Source organism: Sarcophilus harrisii, chromosome 2, assembly GCF_902635505.1.
Source record: "Sarcophilus harrisii chromosome 2, mSarHar1.11, whole genome shotgun sequence".
NCBI lineage: Eukaryota > Metazoa > Chordata > Mammalia > Dasyuromorphia > Dasyuridae > Sarcophilus > Sarcophilus harrisii.
Genome location: NC_045427.1, coordinates 244,041,272 through 244,065,364, shown reverse-complemented (window position 1 = coordinate 244,065,364; position 24,093 = coordinate 244,041,272). Strand labels below are relative to the sequence as shown.

The following is a 24,093-nucleotide window of genomic DNA, read 5'->3' as shown; positions in this document are numbered from 1 at the left end:
GTATAAGCAATGCTGACAATCTCCCCTGCACACTATGTATAAATATATTCATGTGAATGTAGAAGAGACAGACTCATGTACATTAATATATATGTACATATATATATGTGTATATGTATGTATGTGAGTGTGAATATATATATATATGTATGTATGTGAGTGTGAATATATATATATATGTATATATATATATATATATATATATATGTATTCCCATGGACTCTGAAGGCAGACATATGCACATGGCACTGATACAATCACAATTACATTGCACACAGGCTCTCATGTACACAAAAACACGTACACAAAAACTGATCATACTCAAACACACACACACAGTAAGAAACACTGGAAGTACACAGACAAGAAAGAATGTGCTTAGAAGTGCGCAAATGTTTGTATAAAGGAGGGGTTAGTTTAAAAAGGAAGAGGACAAAAAGCTGATGAAGTCTTTTATTGTCAGTGATGGTCTTGGGGCTACTATGAGAAAATGACAGGATGAAGATTAATCCCAATCCCAGTTCCCCTCCCCAACCATTACCCTTGTTCCCCCCATCCCCTCTCCCACCCTGTTACATACGCTTCATACAGACTCTGGCCTCGAAGAAACACTTTGACATCCTTGTTTAAGGGGAAGGTCCCATCATCCTTGCGGAAACGGTACAGCAGTTTGGCATCTTTGTAGTCTGAATGTTCATCACACACTGTGGAGGTTGGGGGTGGGTATCACTTAGGACATCCCACACCCACAGGTACCAGGTAGCACCCTCCCACTCAGAAGGGAATCCTCATAGTGTCTTGCTAAACAGTCCAAAAGACCACTGGAGCCACTGAAAGATGGGTAAGTAAACATGTTTATGAGGGCAGATGGACAAATGACCCTGATCAGCCACTCAGCATATTCTATTCCTGGTGTTTCATGGTCACAAGCTGGCCTTGGCACAGAGCAGGAAATCAGACAAACAGGAAATACTTGCAGAGAAAGTATTGATCTCATTTAGACAACCCTTACTCCCAAGAGCTGACTGGCAGGAGAGGAATGTTCAAAGAAAGCAATTAAAAAGTCAAAAGTCAGAAAGATAGTGAGTGGTAGAAATCTGACTAAAATTCTGAGCTGGTGTCTTCCCCTCATTCTCTCCTCCTTCATCTCTTTCTCTTATTTAGAGATAGTTCTTTTTCTTGACAAGGCAAATACATGCATCTTTGATCTCATCATTCCCAACAGATAGCCCCTTCAACCATTCTCAGTCTCACTAATCTTCCCCATTTATCTACTGGTTCATTCCCTGCTGCCTTCCAATACACCCATCCTTTAAAAATTCTCATCTCATCCAACTATTCCCCAGCTATATTTCTCTTTTCTCTAAACCCCTTTCCCCCTAAACTCCTTAAGAAAAAGCAGGCAATCCTGGATGTTTCTACTTCCTGTCCTCTTACCCTTAACTCTACAATCTGCCTTCAACCTCATCATTCAACTGAAACTGATCTCTCCTAGGTCCTTAATAATCTGTCAATTGACAAATATAATAACTCTTCCTCAATCTTTACCCTTCTTTACCTTTCTGAGGCTTTTAGCACTATGATCAGTCTCCTCCTGATATCCACTTCTTTCTAGGTTTCTTTCTCTGTATTTTCCTCCTGCCTATCTCATCACATCTACTCGGTCTCCTTTGCCAGATCTTCATCCTGCCCATACTCATTAACTATGGGTATTCCCCTAACTCCAGGTTCTATTTTTGGTCCTCTTCTCATCTTCCTTCATACTACGGGTTTTTTAACAACTCTATGCAGATGACTCCCAGTTCTACATATTTAGCTCTCACCTCTCTGCAGAGCTTCAGTCTTATATCACCAAGTGCCTTTTGGACATCTCAATACCACCAAAACAGAACGCATGAGCTTTCCTCCCAAGCTTTAGGATGACTGTGCCCTACTCCATAAAATTCCAGTGACTTCCTCTCACTTAAAGGATCAAACATAAAATCATCTTTTTTGGTTTTTACATTTTTCTCCCTTCCCACCTTTACAGCCTTCTTACACTTTACTTACCAATATGTACTTCATTTATCTTAGAACATGCTATATTTCTAGGCTATGTATTTTTTCAAAAATGATTTCCCTGCCTTCCTTTTTAGCTGAAGTCTCACCTTCTGCAAGAGGCCTTTTCTGGTCATTTTCTACCTATAAGATTACCTACAGTTTACACTGTATATTTTGTTTATACTTAGCTACTTTTAAATTGTTTTCTACTCTCATTCCCAAACCTTCCCCCCATTATAATGTGAAGTCATAAAGGCAGAAAACAGTTTTGTTGTTGTTGCTGTTTTCCCTTCTTTGTTTCCTCAGGGGAACGATTCACAGTAACCTGGATACATAGTAGAATCTCAATAAATACTTGTTGCTTGTCCAGAGATCCATTCATTCATCCATCCATCCACACATCCACATAAGACTTCTGTGTTTCCCAGGAAGGGTCCCAGGAGGAAGGGGTTAGAGAGAGTGGGTGGGCTGGGCACAGTGGACCAGAAAGAAATGAAGACAGAAATCAAAGTATTTCCATGGAATAGTCAAGTCACACCCTCTTCACCACAGTCCCTCCCTCAATAAACAGAGTCATTAAGAATGGCTCTAGAACCAGAGCTATTGGCCTGATGACCACATTAACACAAATAAACCATGACTGAAAGACTTCAGAAATGGTTAAAGTGGTGCCAAATCTTAACCTCAAAGGACTGCTGGTAAAGCAAGCCTTCAGTCCCTCAGAAGAAATAGCTGCTAGAGGAGACACTGTCAGACAAAGGCTAATGTGTTTGTTTTGAGAACCTTGTTACACAGGAGGATTCTACAGGGAGAAAAGGAGGACTTAGAAAGTAATGGGAGTATGACAATAATAGTTTTGAAAAAAAACTTCAGGACTTTTTTTTAAGAAAGCACAGTTTTCATGCCCAGGAATGAGTTGCAATGAGTAAATTAAGACAGTCAGCTTCTCAAGTCCTGTGTCGTTTGCATGTGAAGAGCAAGGGAAATGAGAGCGTCTAAGATGCAGGAGTGGAAAGCCAAGTCTCATTCCTCTGCGGCTTTGGCTTCCCGGACCGCAGTCCAAGGCCTGGGTAAGGGTCAAAGCTGGTTCTTGTTCCATCCAAATGGCTCTGTTCATCATTCATCCCTAATTATGGCCTGGCCACACAGCCTAGCTTAGGAGAACCACCCAGGAGACCTCCAGGAAGAGGAGCTTGTGAGGTTATGTGGGCCTATCTACACACATACACATACACACACACACACACACACACACACACACACACACACACACACACTAATTGAGGCTCTAACACAACCCTCCATACTCATAAATACCCATACAACCTTATATATGCTTCACACTCTCCCTCTCTCCCTCGGTCTCTCTCTCTCAGTCCCGCTCTGTCTTTCTGTCTCTGTCTCCTCCCTCCCTCCCCATTTTCTCTGCTCTCCCCCACACCCTTTGAGGATGGAATTCTCCAGATGAATTTGCAATCCAGACAAGGGCCTTGTGTTTCCCTCTCATACACCAGCCATTACTTAGTGGAGCAAAAACAATCTATCCCTCTGACCCAAACTGCAGACCATTAGGACTGCCTGACCTCTATGTTCTCATTCTAGGGGTGTCAAGAAGTCTCCCTGCTCCCAAATATCCCTCTGCCCTGTGGCTGAATTAATCAGAATAATAATGAACTTTCTCTGAAGTGAGAGGTTTCATACTTAGCTTACTGTATGATAAAAAGTCCAGATCTTCATAGACCTTATTGTCTAGCTCATATCATCTTTATTCTATATTTGTGAAATATATATATTTTTTAATCCAAGTGTATAACTTTATATATCGCCTTATTGAATTATTAAAATTTGATTTGGCTCATTATTCTAGTTTACCAAAGTCTTTGTATCCCTTTGTCTCAAGCTTTATGCTATCTATGTAATTGATAAGCATGCCATTTATTTCATTCAAATAATGAATTCAATTCTATCTTTGATGCTTACTAACTGTGTTTGACTAAACCATTTAATTTCCAGGGGTCTCGGTTTCCTTCTCTATAAAGATGGTGGGGGAGATGACTCAGATGGCCTTAAGTCTCTTTAAGTTCTAAAACCGTGACCCAATGATCTTTCCTAGCTTCATTCTTTTGGATTAGGCCCGGCCCTATCCAGATACCTCTGATTATGCCAACAACCAGAAGCACCTCAACACAAGGGAAATTATCACATGGATCACGACTTGTCAGAAAGGAAGCTTCCTTGAGCAGAGCCTGGTCATGGGGCTGGGTCATAAGGGTCAATTTTTTTTAAAAAACTCAGGTGAGAAAGAGAGCTAGTGGACACTAACGGAAAAAGGCCTCATTACCAAAAACACTCTTTCTTACCCCAACTTCAAATACAACTGGAATCCAGTGACAATGCAGCCCATTAGGGAGGAAAATAGTAGCTACTTATCTGTAGGACTAAAACTGTACACAGGCTGACACTAAACCATTGTCTTTTTCTACATGGGGGTGGGGGAAATTTTTGAACATGGAGGCAAAAGAAAATTGAAAAAGTGTCTAGAAAGGGAAAAAGGAATTTTGTAAATGCTAGGGCTTTTTGGGGGGGAGGGGGGAGGGAAGGACACAAGGTTTTGCAAGGATCAATGGTGAAAATTTATCCTTGCATATGTTTTGAAAATAAAAAGCTTCAATAAGAAAAAAGAAAAGAAAAGAAAGGGGGAAAAGAAAAATAAATAGCCAATTAAAGCAGAGACCCTCTCCATATCTTAAATTCAAAGGAATTAAACCACAGTGAGAGGAATGTAGGCCAGATACAGCTAAAAATGTGAGACACTGGAGATAATGAAATAAGGCTCTAGATACTGAAGGTGAGATCAGGCAAATAGAAGAAGCTGGGGAGAGAACTTTCTGAGGGGAGGAGAGGCTCTTCATAATGTTCTACCCATCCCTTACCCGATCCACACAGCTCCCCACCTACTCTAAGTGTGGCTGGGCCTCTCTGTTGTTCAGAAGTGAAGCTGTTGGACTCTACAGAAGGTCCAGGAGAGTGGGGAGATAAGTTGGAAGATGGACCACATACCATGATGAATGATGTAGTGGTCCATTAGTTTCTGCATGAGCCGAATGCCTGTTTCTCTGTCCGGGGCCTCCTTATGGTCTATTAGCCAATCTGTGAGCTCCTTGGCCACAAAGCAGTTGGGATACGTCCGAAGATGGTAACGTCGATCCTTGATGAGCTTCCCATCATGAAGTCGAAGCCTAAAACAGATGAGGGAGGGCAGAGGAAGAGCCCTTAGAAGTGATGTATATCTCCTCACTCTTTTGGCAGAAAATAAGGCCACTTTACAGTTTAACCACTGAAAGCTGAGACTTGGTGGTGGTCCATGATATAAAACTTGCAAAAATATAAAGCTTGCAGCGATATATCTTACCAAAGAGGACAAAAAGTGCAGATAACCAAAACAACAGGTAAAACTACAAAACAGCAGTTAGTCTAAAAGAGTGTATGTTTAAAGAAACAGATGATCTCCAAAGAGAAGGGAAAATACAACAGTGAGTAATTTAAAAGGCATTTCTGTCTGACTATGGACGTGCATGCCATATTAAAGTTACATTTGCCTTCCTATTTACACTTTGTGCAAAGTAGTATTACCTTGAGATGCAAAGACAATGCAAAGAGGGTATCAGCTTCAGGCAAGCTTAAAATAACAACAATACCCCCAGTATATACCTACTGCCTAACGTAATATAAATGCTAAATGGAAGCTTGAATAGTTGTATTAATTATAATTAATGATTGCAATTAATTAGTGATAAATCTATCATTCATGCATTCATCCATTCATTCAGTACTTATGTACATTTGAAAATGGATCACAAGGAAGCAGAGTCAAGATGGCAAGAAAAGACAGGAACTCTTCCAACCTCTCCCCAAAACCGCTCCAAATTCCTTTAAAAATGACTCTACACAACTATTAGAGCATCAGAATACCCCAAAAATTGCAATAGAACATTTTCCATTTTGTGGTCAAATACCTAGAAGGATCTGTGAAACAGCTGCATAAAACCCCTGAAGCTCGGCGCAAGGCACCCTCCACCCTGGAAACAGAGCCCTACTCTAACAAAGAGCTGGGTAATAGGCTAGAAAAATTAGCAGACAAACAGAAAAAGATTCTGACCATAGAAGATTACTATAGTGACAAGGAAGAGCAAAACATACACTCAGAAGATGTAATAACAAAGCTCCTATAATTTAAGCCTCCAAGAAAAACAAGAACTGGGCTCAGATCATAAAAGAGCTCAAAAGGGACTGCAAATCAAGTAAGAGAGATAAAGGAAAAAATAGGAAAAGAACTGAGTGATGCAAAAGGAAGTACAAAAAACTAATGAGGAAAAGAATGCCTTAAAAAGAAAAATTGGTCAATTGGGAAAGGAGGAACAAAATCTCTCTGAGAAAAATAATTTCTTAACAATTAGAATTGAGCAAATGGAAACTAATTATTTAATGATAAATCAAGATAGAATAAGGCACATGAAAAAGTGAAAAAAAAGAAAAAATGTGAAATATATCACTAGAAAAACAGCTGATGTGGAAAATGGATCCAGGAGAAATAATTTAAGAGTCATTGATCTACCATGATCAAAAAAAAATTGCCTGGACATCATTTTTCAAGAAATCATGAAGAAAAAAGTGTCCTGATAGTCTAGAACCAGAGGATAAAAGAGAAATTGAAAGAATCTGCCAGTTGTCTCCTGAAAAAGATCCCAAAATGAAAACTCCCAAGAATATTATAGCCAAATTTTAGAACTTCCAGATCAAGGAGAAAATACTGCAAGCATCCAGGAAGAAATAATTTCAGTATAATGAAGCCATGGTCAGGATAACAAAAGATTTAGCAGCTTCTACATTAAAGGACTGGAGGGCTTGGAATATAATATTCTGGAGAGCAATGGAGCTATGATTATAACCAAGAATCACTAATCTAGCAAAACTGAATATAATCGTTCAGAGGAAAAAAGTGGTCATTCAATGAAATAGAGGATTTTTAAGTATCTGTGATGAAAAATCCAAAGCTGAATGAAAAATCTGATTTCCAAATACAGGACACAGGAAAAGCATAAGAAGGTCATCAGCAAAGTAATCTCATAAGGGACCTGATATGGTTTACATTGCTACAAGGGAGGATGAGACTTGTAATTCATTAAAACTTTCTCATTATTATGGCAATTAGAATGAGTATATATTAACAGAGGGCACAGGTGTGAGTTGAATATAAAGGATTAATATCTTTTTTTTAATGATGAAATTAAGGGATGAGAGAGGAATGTACTGGGAGAAAGGGAGAAATGGAATGGAACAAATTATCTGCCATAAAAAAGAAGTGAGAAAAAACTTTTACAAGGGAGGGGAAGAAAGGGGGAGGGGAGAAGATGATGAGTGAGTGAACCTTACTGTCACCAGAACTGGCTCAAAGAAGAAGTAACATACATACTCAGAAAGGGTATAGAAATCTATTTCACCTCACAGGAAAATAAGAGGGGAATGGGATATGAGAAAGAAGGGAGCATTATAAAAGAGAGGGTTTATTGGGGGAGGGAGTGGTCAGTACCAAAATACTTTTGAGGAAGGACAGGGTGAAAAGATAGAGAGAATAAATGAGGAGAAATATAGTTAGCAAGAGTAATTGTAAAAAAAATTTTCAAAGCAAATTTCCCTAAGATCTCATTTCTTTAACATAGAGGGAATTGAATCAAACTTATTTTTTAAAAAAAGTAAGCACCATGCCCCAACTGATAAATGATTAAAAGATATGATTTGTGCACAAAGGGCACAAATGCATATACTTTGGCTTAACTGCATGAAAACTAAAAGAGATTCAGGGGGGAAACTCCCAGAAAGTGCCCTTAATATACAAAAAATATTCACAGCAGCTTTCTTCTCAGAGCAAAAAAAAAAAAAAAACCCTGGAAAGTTAGGGGATGTCCATCAATTGGGGAATGGTTCAACAAACTGTGATATGTGTTTGTGATGGAATATTATTGTTGTGGGAAATGATGAGCAGGCTGCTCTCAGGAAAACAACAATAAGCAAGGTGAAATGTAGTATATATAAAGTAACAGTAATATTCTGGGATAGCCAGCTGTAAATGTCTTTGCTATTCTCAGTAGGATAATCATCCACAACTACTCTGAATGGCTTACAATGAAAACTTCTATCCACACTTAGAGAAGGAAATGATTGTGTCTGAATACAGACTGAAGTATTCTCTCTCTTTTTGTTTAACTTAATTTTTCTCGAGGGTTTTAATTTTTATTAGGGTGGGAAATCTATGTTTTCTTTCACAACTTGACTTTTATGGAAATGTTATGCATAACTTCACATGTGGTTTCTTAATTGTGGAGAAGGGAAATAATCTAAAACCTCAACATTTTAAAAAACAAATGTAAAGAAAATTTCTTTTGAATGTAACTGGGGAAAATTTTTAAAGAAAAAAAAAAAAGAAAATGGGTTACAATTTCCCTGAAGCCCCTAGAAAGTTACCCCATGTATGGCAAGGGACAGGAGAGGAAGGAAATTCTCAGTTTGTGGAGGAGGGTTCCCCAGCTGGCTGACGATGCCCTACTAATTGTTGCTCAGATCATGTAGATTAAGGAAGACACTTTTCTCATGTCACACAACCCTGCCTAGCCCTGTGACCATGAATAATTTCACCATGGGATTTGACAGGGTAACTGACAAAGTCCTGAGAATGTAGCTGCTCTGTGTTGTCCCTCAACCTTTCTCCATCCCTGTTGGCTCCTCCCAGAGCTTCAGAATTTCACCTCCTCTCAGAAAAAAAGAACAGCCGTGTTCTCAGTTTAAAACAAACCCCTCAAATCACGTGTATATACACTCAACACCCCCCCATCCCCTACTAGCACAGCATACACACAGCACACCCACAAACACACAGAGGCACTCACAGATACCCACACAAGAGGCCTGTTGCCACACAGACCAAACCCTTGACATTTTGCTACCTGACTGGCTCCCCATCCTCAGGTGAGATCTTTGGGGTTTTCACTTGGCTTGGAACACGACTTTGCAGTCGCCTGCCCAGTCCAGCCAACACTGTCTGCCTCTCCCGAGGCAGCTTAAACAGGTTTCTGGTCAATAGTGCTGGCCACAGAGGTCTCATTCCTTCACACAGGGAATCTTTATCTTCCCTCAGATCTTGGAGGGTTGCCCAGCTCGATCCCAACTAGGGCCAAGTATAATTTTGTCCTGGATTTTGCTTAATGCAAAGGAATTATAATTTCATCAGCAAGGGAAATTCCAAAGTCTCTCCTCCCCCATCAACATTATTTGTGTCTTGTAGGTAAGTCTTCAAGTGTTGCTTCAGTTACCCAGAAATTAAGTGATCCAGGGTCACATAGTTAGTGGCAGATTGGAGATTTGAACTCAGGTCTTCCTACTTTTCAGCATTCATAATATTGTCTTTTGCTTCATGCATCAGAGTTTCTCTGAGAAGAAGTTCTCTGAGAGAAACCCTCGAGAAAAATTAAGTTAAACAAAAAAAGAGAGAATACTTCAGTCTGTATTCAGACACAATCATTTCCTTCTCTAAGTGTGGATAGAAGTTTTCATTGTAAGCCATTCAGAGTAGTTGTGGATGATTATCCTACTGAGAATAGCAAAGACATTTACAGCTGGCTATCCCAGCTTCTCTCTTCTTCAGAGAGACTCTGAAGAAGTCAATTTTGGGGATTGGGAGGATTGTAATAAAAACTGTCAGACAATCAAACAGTAAAAGGTCTAATCTCTAAGAGACCAGGATCCAAAATGAGTCACTAAGGCATGAAGGCAAGTTATTAGCTCCATAATTCTGTCACTCATCAACTTGCCTTATGATTTTAATGTAGCCTAATGGGTCACATTTAAATCTTACAATCCTTAGCTGCAGGGGGAATTTCCCCACCCTCAGCACATGGAGAGTGGGGAAAAAAGAGGAAAAAATACCCGGATGTTTTTGCAGAGACTTCCCTTCCTCTCTGCTGTATGGGCCCCGGCTATTGTTCCCCCCAAATGCCTCACCACTATCCAGGGGACATTTGGGAAGTCCCTATTGTCTCAGACATCACAGCTGAGTTTGTATACTAGGGTCTTATTTAGTGATCAGCCACTTTCCACAATCCTTCCCTTCTAGCCTCAGAAGTGTCAGATATGTTGCCACAGTGAGGATAATCCAGAGAAGTAGAAGGATGAGAGTCAGTAGGAACATCCAGCAAATAGCGACTGAACCTGGAGAGAGGAAGAGAGCTAGAAACATTATCCATCCTTTTCAGCAACGCAGTGATCCAAAACAATTCCAACAGACTTGGAATAGAAAATGCCATCTGCATCCAGAGAGAGAACTATGGAGACTGAATAAGGACAGAAGCAAACTATTTTCATCTCTTTTTTTGTTTGTTTCTCGTTTCCTTTTTGTTCTGATTTTTCTTTCACAACATGAATAATATGGAAATATGTTTCAAATGACTGTACATGTATAATCTATATCAGATTACCTGCTGTCTTGGGGAGGGGAGAGATAAGGGACAGAGGGAGAAAAAAATTTAAAACTCAAAAACCTTACAAAAATGAATGCTGAAAACTATCTTTCCATGTAATTGGAAAAATAAAATACTATTGAAATTTTAAAAAATAAAAAACATTCATCCAGTACTAATCCTAGAATCTTAAATTAGCAGTAGTTTCTATCCTTTGGAACAGGAAGAGTTGGGGGTTTTGAGGGATCAGCAAACCCCAGAGGAGGTGCTATACTAGGATCTATGTAAAGTATTCTAATGGGTGCTAGAGCTACAAAACACAGGAAGAGAGAAGAAATACTATCTCTTATAACTGGGGTGGATCAGAATAATAACTAGAATTTATATGGTGCTTTAAGGTTTTGCAGAGAGCACTTTACATATATATATATATATATATATATATATATATATATACATATACATACATATACACACATTATCTTATCTGATCCTCACAGCAATCTTGGAAGTAGATGCTGTTATTATTCCCATTCTACAGATGGGAATTAAGAAATTAAGAGAGAGAGGGGTTAGATGACTTGCTTACCATCTGATAGACAGAAAGGGATCTTTGGAGCCATCCATAACCTAACCACCTGTCTTACAGGGTGATGATTACCCCCCACAAGAGACTATCTTCAGACATCTGAACCTGTCAATCAAGAAGATGAGAAAGTTTCAGGAGAGTTAGAAACAGTGATTTATTTTTCTGTGGAGTAAGGAAGAAGTTTGGAAAAGTGAGAAGAAAAAAGAGAAAAGGGGAATGGATAGAGAAAAATGGAGAGAGAGAAAAAAGGCCCAAGGAAAATGAATGAGTGATAAAAGTAAAGAAGAGAGAGATGAAAAAGGAAAGGGAAGTGGTGAGACAAAGAAGGAAGAGATAAGGAGAAAAAAGAGGGGAAAGATGGAGGAGAAGGCTGGGAACAAAAGGAGAAAGAATTAGGGGGAAGAAGAAAAAACAAAAAACAAGAGTGAAAAAGGCAGCTCAGAGAAGAAGGAATCAGAAAGAAAGCAGGGTGAGAAATAGGAGAGAGGTAGAGGAGAGAACTGAGGGAAAGAGAGAAATTATTGAAGCTTTAAGATTGTATGATAGCATCATAGATTTAGAATGATTTAGAGGGGATTTCAGGGGTTATTAGTCCAAATTCATTTCACAGATGAACCCAGATATAAATACAAACCTCTTTCAAGTGTGGAATCAACTTTTATGGAAACTATAGTGAGCACTAGGGAGGGCTCTTAGGCCCGGTTCATGTGAGGCCCTTTTGCAGTTTCATTTTTTATGAATTGATCGATTGTTCCAAAGGTTCCTAACCACTAAATATGATCATTCAGAGTGACCCAGGGCAGGGGGTTTTAGCTGTTTTGTGGAAAGGAATTGTGGATACTTGGCAGATTGTACAAAAAACATAAGAGTGACTTTTGAAGGACAGTATTGAGCATGTGGCTAAATCCCAGGAAAAGGTGTTCAGTGGCCACCCACTTTCAGCTTCTCTACAGACAGTTTCTTTCTGGACAGGCTTCTCATTTAACTCATAGACTCAGAGAAGGCTGGAGCTGGAATGGGCCTTAGAAATAGATTATCTAACCCTATCCCACTTCACTTTTTAAAAAAAATTATCATTATTATTTTTATTTTAAACTTGACAGGCACCAACAACTATGGGCATTCCTATATATAAAAAAGAAAAAAGAATTATATATGAAAATGCACATCTCTATGATATACAACTTGTATTTTTAAAAGGATAAGGAACGGATTTGTGATTTTCATTAGTACAGGGAACATTTAGGTTAGGAAATTCCCTCCAGCAACACAAGTATGTACCTTCTTTGTAACTTATAAAGAACAGCCTAGAACTCTGAGAAGTTAGCTGACCTGTTTAATATGGTCCTTATTCTCTCTCTCTTGTGTATACACACATATATATACATGCACAGATCTATATATTTTAATGTCAGTCTATTTGTCTGTTTCCACTGAAGTTCCTTCTTTCTTCTGTCATTTTTTAAAAAGTCTTTGTTGACTCTTTTTTCTTTCTTTTCATTTTTAAGGAGGTATCACTAGCTCCCTCCTCCTCTATAACATTCCCATCTCATTACCAAAAAAAAAAAAATTCCTCCTTTGTAACAAATAAATTAAGCCAAGCTAAGTAAATCCACACCTTCGCCATGTCCGAAAATATGCCTTGTTCTGCATTTCTAGTCCACTAACTTTCTGCCAAGAGGTAACTGATATCTGCTATCATCAGTCCTATGGATCTGGAATTGGTCCTTTGTGGGATTAATAAGAGGTCTTAAGGCTTCAAGATTGTTTCTTTTTATTTTGTTGTAGTCACTATATATATATTTTCTGATTATGTTCACTTCACTTTGCATTTGTCTATATACCTTCCCAGTTTTCTCTATCTCTTGTCAGGTTCATACTTTGTTTTCCTCTTTAGATTTTATATCCAGGATGATATTCCTGAGCTAAAAGTTATGTAGTTTAGTGACTTTGGAGATTAAAATTCTAAATTTCTTTTCAGAATAACCCAAACAGTTCTCACCTCCATCAGCAGTGCATCAAAAAGGAAATATAAACATTTATTAAGTGTCTATTATGTGCCAGATACTGTGCTAAGCACTTTTCAAAATTATTGTCTATTTGATCATTATAACAACTCTGGAATGTCCATGAATATCCTCATTTTACAGTCGATGAAACTGAGACAAACAGGGTTTATGTGACCTGCCCAGCATCACAAAAGTAGTATCTGAGGCTGGATTTGAATCTCAATCTTCCTGCTCCAAGCTAGCACCCTATCCACAGCACCACCTAACTGCCTTATTGGGCTGCTTGTCCTCCCACATCTGCTCCAAAAATCGTCTGCCAGAACTTCAGGGTATCTTCACATTTCTCTTATTATTCCTGATTTGAGATGTTTTTATATAGTTGCTGTCAGTTGAGAGCAGCCAAAGCTCTCTAGGTTCATACCCTAGAAACATCTATTTATTAGCAAATGACTCATTTTTTGACTGTCTCATCTTAGAAATTAGGCCTTATCCTTTGATCCAGCAGTGCTACTAGTGAGCTTATATCCCAAAGAGATCTCAAAGAAGGGAAAGGGACCCACATGTACAAAAATGTTTGTGGCAGCCCTATTTGTAGTGGCCAGAAATTGGAAACTGAGTGGATGCCCATCAACTGGAGAATGGCTGAATAAATTGTGGCATATGAATGTTATGGAATATTATTGTTCTGTAAGAAATGACCAACAAGAGGATTTCAGAAAGGCCTGGAGAGACTTATATGAACTGATGCTGAGTGAAATGAGCAGAACCAGGAGATCATTATACACTTCAACAACAATACTGTATGAGGATGTATTCTGATGGAAGTGGATTTCTTCAACAAAGAGGAGATCTAATTCAGTTCCAACTGATCAGTGATGGACAGAAGCAGCTACATCCAGAGAAAGAACACTGGGAAATGAATGTGGACTACTTGCATTTTTGTTTTTTCTTCCCAGATTATTTTTACCTTCTGAATATGATTTTTCTTGTGCAATAAGAGAACTGTATGGATGTGTACACATATATTGTATTTAAGATATACTTTTAACATGTTTAACATGTATGAGACTGGCTGCCATCTGGGGGAGGGGGTGGAGGGAGGGAAGGGAAAAGTTGGAACAGAAGTGAGTGCAAGGGACAATGTTGTAAAAAAAAATTACCCATGCATATGTTCTGTCAATAAAAAGTTATAATAAAAAAAAATCAGGCCTTATTAGAGAAACTTTTAAGTTTCTCCTTTAATTTTTCTTGTATTCCTAACTTCCTTGATTGTTAAGTCCAGGTTAGCTCCCTGGAGGCCTCAGAATCAGCCAGAGTCAGGATAAGTAAAAGTCCTTGGTCTTTAGGGACAGAAGCAGGCAAACTACCACAGGCTTACCAAAGACGTATCCTTGATTCTGGAGTCCAAACTCACCAACTTCTCTCCTCCTTGTCCTGAGGCAAAGTGAGTCTCTGGCCCCTCTCCCTTTGCCCTCTAATCCTTGCCTCCAATTATTTTAACACCAAACATTGAGCTAGCACCTACTGTGAGAAGAGCCATTTTTCCAAACATATGCTAATGGAGTGATTGTCTCATATCCACACACCTTTTTCAGAGTTTCAGCCCTTTATACTTGATTTTGTTTGTGCAAGATGATTTTCAATGTTATATAACTAAAGTTCTCTATTTTCTCTCTTGTGATAATCACTATCCCTTATTTGGTTGGGAATTCTTCTTCAACAGTTGAAAAAGGAATTCTCTCCCTCCTCCTATGATCTGTTGCTGATACAGCCTTTTTTATCTAGGGCATGCATCAATTTGGAACTTATTGTACTACACAGAGTGAAGTAGTCACCTAAGTCTAACTTATGTCAGTCTGTTTTCAAAAAGTTTTAATGGAACAGTGATTAACTGGGGGCTTTTTGTTTATCAGAATGTTCCATTTTCTGTTCATTTGCTTTTGGATTTCGTGTGCCTGATGTTTCACTAACCAATTGTTTTAAACTTTTTAACCAATATGAAGTAGTTTTGATTATTACTGCTTTGTAGTATTGTCTCACATCTAATACTGCCAGGCCCCCTTCCCACATTTTTCCCCATTATTTCTCTTTAGATTCTTAACTTTTTTCCCTTCCAGCTGAATTTTGTTGCTGATTTTTTTCCACTCTATAAAGTAAGCTTTTTGGAATTTGATTGGTATAGTAATGAATAAGTAAATTAATTTATGTGATATTACTTTTTTATTGGATGCCTAAAAGGTAGCAGAAGAATCAAAGTCTCCCACATGTACCCAGAAAAGATTTTAGAATTGCCACAGACTGAATAACAATCAAGCAAATCCAAAGAGAAGCTATAATAAGTGCCTTCGTCAGGAGTAGCACTACATAAAAATTCAGTCTATGGTATGCCCTGACCTTGGAAGCCAGAAAAAGCCAGGTAACAAACCAGAAATGTTAGCTTCTGGGTGGAAAAAGTAGAGAAGGTTCTGAGGCACCTGAATTCTACAGTTTTCTGTACTTTAATCTGTAATATTGAACATGAACCAGCCATAAGCAATTCATTTATCTCCAACTATTTATCCATCTCTATTTAGTTCTCTAAAAAGTGTTTTATAGTTATATTTATAAAGTTTTTATATTGGTAGTTGAACTCCCAAATCTTTTATAATTATGTATTCAGTCTGAATGGAATTTTACTTTTGATCTCTTCCTGTTAAATTTTGTCAACCATATACAGAAAGGCTGAATATGTGTGGATTTATTTTATGTCCTGCTACTTTGCTGAAGTTATTAATTGTTGCAATTAATTTTTTGTTGAATCTCAAGATTTTCTAAGAAGACCATCCTATCATTTACAAGAAGCAAAAATTTTGTTTCTTCTTTGCCTTTGACTATTTCCCCAATAACTGCTGTCTTACAGCCTTTCTAGCATCAGATGAAATAATGGAGCATCTGGAATATCTCCAATCAGATTGCTTCAGATTTCTGGTCCACTGGGCATTCTGGGATCAGAGCAATTCTAGGTTTTGTCCCCCCTCCCCCTGGGACTTTACCCTCCACATTCTCAGGGCCGTCTCCCTTGGCTAGAGTCTAGTACAGGGAATTAAAGGATTTGGATGGCCTTCTTTGAACCGTAGCTGCTTTATTCAACTTAACCTTCCACGTAACCAGAAATCTCAATCCGCTTCACTTTGCAATTAAAGGATATGAGGTCTAGAGAGAGAAATTACTGCCCAAGGTCAAACAGCTAGTTGATGGCACAGCTAGAACCCAGGCCTCCTTGCTCCTAGACCAGTGCAGGTACTGGGTAACAATATCATCCTGTAGCTACAATGTTCCTCCTCCTCCCACCTCTTCTAAAACGTCCCAGGCCTGAGTCTCTCAGGAGGGTTCGCAGGGTACCCTCACCCACCAGAAGCTCAAGGAATTTCTTCTGAAGCACAGCCTCAGAACCACCTGCATGTAGGGCTGGGTGCCCAGACCATGATCTTCACCTTCAGGAACTTGCTGAAATGACATAGAGGTATATCAGTGAACCAGAGGAAGGGTAGAAGGATCCAGGAGAGCAATGAAAATCTTCCAAATATTCATTCACCTTCAGAAAGCTCTAGTGCACTGAATTGCTAGGCATTTCCAGAGCTCACTGTCTGTCTGTATGCTAAATTGTTCTAAGGTTTTCTCCCACCCCCATCCCAAAGAAATCCTTTCCTCCCAGACACCAAACTAATTTATCTACTTTAAAACACCCCCAAAGCCTATATAAACCTATGAGAAATCACAGAATTTGAGAATTATAAGAGCTTTCAGCTGATATCCATTCCAACTCATAATCAAAAAGAATCTTCAATATAATAATTCTGACAAGCATTCACCCAGACTTTGAAGAAAAATCTTCGAGGAAGGGCAACATATCACCTCCGGTTTTTAATTAGTCTTTCCTAACCTTAAGCCAAAATATACTTTTTGAAAATTTTACTCATTTGCTATTCTGTTTTCTAAAGCTAGATAGGTTACACCTTCTTTCACATGACAGCCCTTCAAATATTTGAAGAGAGAGAGATTAAGTAGCCCTGGGTTGTATCCAACCAAAACAATTTCAGAAATGATACTAAAGTCAGACCTTGAGTCCCTGCAGACATAATACTGGGGAATTGGTTAGAAGAGGGAATAACGATCCTCTAGACTCAGATCTTCTCATCCTAGAATTAGGCTTAGGAAGGGATCAAAAAGGACACATAATTTTCTCATTTCACAGATGAAGATACAGAAAGTTTAAGTGATTTCCTGAAAATCACACTGGTAGCAAAGAGCAGGACTAAGAGTCAAACCAGGTCTTTTGATCCCGAATCCAAAATTCCATATCAAATCCAACATACCAGGAGTGTTTTTCCCAAGGCAAAATGGTGGAGCTGAGCTATGACTACAATCCTTTCCTCTCATAAAATCTCAGTGTCAGAAGAGATTTCATAGATTATTAGTCTAGGGATTCCCAACCTGGGTTGTGAGAGGCTTGTTATGGGGAAATCAATAATATTTTTATTTGATTTTGAAGGAATTGATTTCCAATCAATGAATTTATAAATTTTCGGTCTAACCTCAAGAAGCATATTTCATCTCACTTTTCTTTATGAAAAATTAATCTGTTTTATTATATGAATATGCACAGTGAACTCAGGAATATATTTCCTTTCATATTGAATTAAGAGATTTATCGAAAGCCAAAGAGACTGAAGAGCTGAAATCTACCTCTCTATAATATCTGTCCATTGTTCCCAGTTTTGTCCTCTAAGGCCAAGCAAAACAAGCTTAATTCTTCTGTCCCATGACAGCCCTCCCAATTCTTAGAATATCAGATTCTTCCTCCTCTCCATAAATCTTTACTTCTCAGGACCTTTCACTGACCAAGTCCCCTTGCCATCCTGATTATCCTTCTTTCAAACCATTCCAGTTTTATCAATAATTTTCTTAAAAAGTAACATCCATATACTGCGACATATTCAACATGTATAGGACTGCTTGCTATCTAGGGGAGGGGGTGGAGGTTGGGAGGAAAAAATCGGAACAGAAGTGAGTGCAAGGGATAATGTTGTAAAAAATTACCCTGGTATGGGTTCTGTCAATAAAAAGTTATTATAATTAAAAAAAAAAAGTAACATCCAAACTGAACTCAATTATCCAGATGTGATTCTGACTCAAGTAAAGCCCATGGGGTTTCATTTTCTTTGCTCTGAGAACCATCCCTCTCAACACAGCTCCAGATTAAATCTGCTTTCTTGGATACCTTGCCAAAGTTGACTCATTAAACTTGCTGTCCACCAAAACTCCGGATTCTTTTCTTTATAAATAATAACAAACCGTTATCTCACCACCTCTCAAAATTGAGACTTTTCTTTAAATGTTTATGTTTCTAGGCTGCATCTGCCCTAGTGAAGCCTCTAAACTTACCGTTGCCTGAAGTAAGTATGGCCTCTGACTCTCTTTAGGAGTTCTCTCTCTCCTTTCCCATCCCCTGAGCAAACAAGTTCCTCCTCGTGATGCCCTCTATAACTCCAGACTCCCATCAGGTCTCCCCTCTTCAGCTTCCCCACTACAGATGGCTTATCTTTTTCTCGAAGCTAATCCCAATCCATAGTTTTCACCCTAATCTGACCACGCTCTGGGTGCTGCTGAGAGAACAGAGATTTTTCCCCTTCTGCCTCTCCTCAGACCCAGACTTTGTCATCTTGTGCTGTGTTCCAGGGCTAAGCCTTCGGGGCTTGGCACAGTGCCTGGTATATAATAGGCATTAATAAATGTTTATTGACTGACTTCTAGCCACCGAATTTCTCATTTTTCATGTCCGTTCTGTGAAAGGAAGGGGTGTGTGTGTGTGTGTGTGTGTGTGTTGGGCTTGTGGTACAGGCACGATGCCAATGTTATGGGAAAAAGCCAAGGACAAACTCAAGGGTAAAAAATTAAAAAGCTCGTAGGACTAGAAGTTCTCTAGGGAGGGGAGAAAAATCAGTTCTCTCTAGTGTGAACTCCCCATGATCAGTAAGCAAAGGAAGAGGAGGGACATCCTCGAAATTTCAAATCCAAGAGAAAAGAAAAGGAAGGGGCTGTAAACTGTGGCCAGGAGGAGAGTTGTTTACTCTCAATATTCAAATTCAGGTTTTCAAGACCTCTACCCAGCTTGCTTTAGGGTTTCCAGACAAGCTGGCTCCAGCCCAACCATTAAGATTTTCAGTTTATATATATTGACACCTAGAAAATCAGCAAAAGCTACAAATCAGGGGTTGATTTTTTCGATTGTTTAAACTTAAGAAAATGAAAAAGTGAAGTTAATGCAAATTAAACTTCAAAGTATGCCAGTTGTAAAACATTTACCAACAAGTGCATCTCTCCAGTCAGAAAACAGTTGGCAAACACTTAAACGAGAAAAGAATTTCTAATTCGGTTTTAAAAAGTAGGTAAATGGAGTTGCAATATACATAGCCCTGTAATGGAGGAAGGGAATTGAAAGCAGTCTGGCTCGGTAGGTCCAAGAGACCTGGGGAAAGGAAGAGAAAGAGAAGAGGGAGGAGGGAGAAGAAGAGGAGAAAGGGGGAACGAGAGGAGGGGAAGAAAAGAGAGGAGAAAGAGGGGAAGAGGAGAGAGGAGAAAGGGGGAACGAAAAGAGGGGAAGAGGAGAGAGGAGAAAGGGGGAATGAGAAGAGGGGAAGAAGAGAGAGGAGAAAGGGGGAACAAGAAGAGGGAAAGAAGAGAGAGGAGAAAGAGGGAAAGAAGAGAGAGGAGAAAGGGGGAAAGAGAAGAGGGGAAGAAGAGAGAGGAGAAAGGGGGAAAGAAGAGAGAGGAGAAAAGGGGAAAGAGAAGAGGGGAAGAAGAGAGAGGAGAAAGGGGGAAAGAAGAGAGAGGAGAAAGGGAGAAAGAGAAGGGGGAAAGAAGAGAGAGGAGAAAAGGGGAAAGAGAAGAGGGGAAGAAGAGAGAGGAGAAAGGGGGAAAGAAGAGAGAGGAGAAAGGGAGAAAGAGAAGAGGGAAAGAAGAGAGAGGAGAAAGGGGGAAAGAGAAGAGGGGAAGAGGAGAGAGGAGAAAGGGGGAACGAGAAGAGGGGAAGAAGAGAGAGGAGGGAGGGGGATAAAGGGAAAGAGACTGAGCCAGAGACAGAGACCAGAGAGGGACATTGGTCACTTGCCCTTTTCCTAGAGAACCGGCGCTGCCCTTTCTTTAAGCTTAGGAACACACAGACATCGGATCAGAAACGCCGCACTAAGACGCTACAGTTTTGGCCCCCGATACTTTCTCTTCCCCCACCTCTCTGGGGCCCCTTCCCCGCGGCTCCCCAGTTCCCGAGTCCCGCCGGCGCACTCCTTAGCCGCTTTTCCCCACCCCGTCTTGTTTCCCCTTCACGAGGTTGGTGGGAAGCAGGAGCCGGAGTCAGAAGCCGAGGGATCAAACTCCAGCGTAACAAGCCATTTCAATCAATGCGAGCCTCAGTTTCCTCATGCGTAAAACGGGGGGCGGGCGGGTATGGGGGAAAGGGGGAATTGAACTCGCGGGTTTCTGCGGTCCCTTGCAGCCAGCTCCCCGCCGTGGGAGTTCCGAGCCTTCCTCCCCGTACCTACCTCAGCTGTTCGCCCGCCAGCATCACCTCGGCCCGGTGCTGCCGCTCCGCCGCCTTCTTCCGCAGGGTACCGGGCCCGCTCTCCATTGCCCGGCGCCACCCTCTCCCTCCTCGCTTCCACTCCGTCCCGCCCCAGATTCTCCTGGATCCAGGGTCCGGAGCCAGCAGCCGTTGCGGTGGCGGCTGGGAGACCCCGACCGGACCAGCGAAGCTCCGCCCGCGGACTCTTCCCGGACAGGTGCCCCAGCGAGCCGCGGCTGCAGCTTTTCCTCGGGGGCAGGACTGCAGAGGGGCCCACGTGGCCTCCGCCCGCGGGCTGGCAAACTCCGGGGCCTGCCCTGTCCCCGGCGCTACCTGGACCCCGCCCCGCAAGCCCTCCCCGAGCCTTCGCGGGAGCTTTCTGCTGCCGTCTCCCACCCCCAAAATACACAGGCTGTGCCATGATGAAAAGAGCATCAGGAGGGAGCCGTCAGCGGCTTTTAAAGAGCTCGGCATCCACCTCCTTTTAAAAATACGGACAGCGGGGCTGAGTGCTTGTAGTTTGCACGTCGAAGGTCTCACCGAGAATAGCAGAGGGGGGATTTGAACCCAAGCCCTCTAAACTCACGGCCTCTGCTCTCCTAAGTGGGTTCGAGTCCCAGCTCTAGCCCTTCTGGGATTGTAGGAGAGTCACTCAAATTCAATGTCCTCATTTACAAAATGAGGGACTCCCACTACTCGGTTTCTAGGGTCCTTTCCTACTCCAGTGTTAGACTCCACGATTAATCCATAATCACACATATGTATGTACATTATGCACAGACCAATATCGATCAGCATAGGCTTGTAAATAGTAGATCAGTAGTTTCAAAATCTTCCCCTGTCCGGGCTCAGAATGTAATTCAGTGACCAGAGTCCTACTGAGATACTCTACCTCCCGAGAAGACATTCTCTGAAGCTATTCTTATTCATTAACACCTGAGGCAGATGAAGGAATTGGTGGAAGCGGAAAGGAGAAGGTTGTAGAACAATGCATGTGGAGTTCTATATAGAGGAAAGACAAAATTTTACCTAGTCAAAACTTTTGTTAATGCTTAACAAATGTTAAGATTAAATGGCTTTGACGAATTTGGAAATAGGTTTAGAAGAATTGCACATGTTTAATCTATATTGGATTTTTTGTTGTCTTGGAGAGGGAGTAAATTTGGAACACAAGGTTTTGAAAAGGTGAATCTTGAAAGCTATCTTTGCATGTATTTGGAAAAATAAAATACTATCAAAAATTTAAGATCAAATTGCTAGCCTCTCTCTACATATGAATACACACATACATACATATGTGTGTATATGTATGTATTTATTTATTGGCTGTTCTCTTACTAACATATTGTACTCAAATGACTATGCTAGAATATAAATCTCTCTTGTCCAGTCCTCTAGACAATCTCAAAAGCCTATTCATTGTTGGTTATAAAAAAAAATCCTATGTTCATACGATCTGGGGTTAAAGTTGGCACCAGAAAAAAACTTTGAATAGGAACAGATGACATTGGCCAATGCCATTGTTTGGAGAGTCTGTAATTAGTAACTAATTGGTCAGAGAAAGAGCCAAATTCATGAACTAGCAAAGGGAAACTGGCCCAGGAACTGGCTTTTTTTTCCCCTGTCTGATGAAATGAGGAGAAAGGGGCATAAAGCCTACCCCAAACATTTTATAGAAGAGAAAATGGAGCCCATGAGGATTTAACTTGCCCTAGATCAGTTAATCAACTTAAACACTTCTCATTCTGATTCTAATGTCATGTACCTCCTTTGAGGGCAGCAATTTAAATTATTTTCTGTTTAGCTTATGACTGTATATAATTTGGTCCTGACTTGTCTACTTTATGACAGGATCATAAACATAGAAATCATATAGTGCAAAACTGTCCATTCCCTAATCCATTTTTCACAAGAAACAAGCCCATAAGATTAAGGTCACATAGGTATAGGCAGTAAGTGGAATCTGTTCACCATCTGCATATACAATAAAGTACACTTTTCTCTCTCTGCTCATTTTGTTTACCTTATTAACTCCTTTAAGTGTAGGAAGTATTTAATTTTTGTCTTTCTATTCCCCAAATCTACAGAGTACCTGAAACAAAGTAAGCACTTAAAATTAATACTGATTCATTGACACAAGTTGGAATTAGCTCCCAGTAGTGTGGTGTGGTAGAAAAGTAGTACAGATAAAAGGGTCGCTCTTCTGGAGCCTAGGGACTTGGATCTGAATTTTGCCTTACTTCTTGAATGACCTTAGGCAAACTACTTAAGCTTTCTTATTCTCATCTTCCTTATTTGTAAAATGAGAGTTGAAAGAGATGACTGCTTAAAATGTCTTCCAACTCTAAATCTATGATCCTGAAATTTTTAAAAACATATTCTTTATTCTACAAAGATCAGTCCTAGCTTTCATCTTCTTCCCTTGATTGCTCTAGTCTCTCGAGAGTTAACTCAGCAGTCTACCTTGTCTTCCTCCCTCCCTCCCGGGTCTGAAGCCAGCCCTTAGTCTCCACTCGGTCTACCCTTTTATTCACTGCTTCAAACAAGTTTTGTGTTTTCCCAACTGGAGTATAATAAGCTCCTTAGGGCCAAGGACTTTGAGTGTCTTCCTACTGTATCATTTCTTTCACAACACTCAGGAAAAAGCTGGACTCTTTAGTAAATAGTGACTGAAGGATAATAGAACTGAACCTGATCACATATAGGGAGAGAATGCTTCAATCCCAGCACCAGAAACCAAGAAATAATTGCAATCTTAGAACAGCACTGGTCTAAATTGGATTTATCTGAACCCAAAATGGAAGATTTAATTAACAGTGGTTCTGGACAGTCAACAGGAACCAACTGCGTTGTTTCACTAATTTCTAATTATTTAGTGGTTAATCTCAGTCAGAACATTTCATTTCAGATCAACTCAATCATGCCATTTTAATTCCAGGAAATGAACACACAAAGCTTTATGGCTACAGAAGGTTCTCAGGTTTGGTGTTTCCCTCAGGGGAAGGTTTAGTCTCTGATGCAGTTTAAAAGACACACTCATAGCTTAGAAAACACATCTGCCCTTCCTGTTCAGTACAAATCCCAGTTGTGGTTTATATGCTATCAGGATGTATCAAACATGCTTGTAGGATAAACAGATAGAAATCTGAACTGGGACTTCCCTGTCTACTTAATTTGCTTTCTATAATCTGGGCATTCCAACCTTATAGTTTAGAAGTCTGTACACTCTGTCCTTCAGTTTGGCCAAAGTGACATTTGAACTAGGTACCTAAACTCACATGCCAGAAAGATGTGGTGGTAAAAGGGCCAGGACTAGGGACAGGGGACTGGAGTCAGAGGACTGAA

The 24,093-nt window shown here is 40.1% G+C and overlaps 1 protein-coding gene across 3 annotated transcripts in view; it reads right to left on the bottom strand.

The window, feature by feature from the left end:
* The window catches only part of LOC100916953 (DEP domain-containing mTOR-interacting protein), a 29,937-nt gene extending 8,700 nt beyond the window's left edge, over positions 1-21,237 (bottom strand). For 2 of the 3 annotated variants that reach the window (XM_023494452.2, XM_031951767.1), the window contains exons 1-3: positions 20,729-21,237; positions 5,101-5,279; positions 581-704 (exon numbers count right to left, since the gene is read on the bottom strand). In XM_023494452.2, coding sequence (XP_023350220.2) covers positions 581-704; positions 5,101-5,279; positions 20,729-21,222 — 797 coding nt within the window. In that variant the 5' untranslated portion in view covers positions 21,223-21,237. Of the gene's footprint in view, positions 1-580; positions 705-5,100; positions 5,280-18,572; positions 18,830-20,728 lie in introns of those variants that run through there. The other variant, XM_023494451.2, reaches the window with a different exon arrangement.
* Between the last annotated feature and the right edge of the window lie 2,856 nt (positions 21,238-24,093).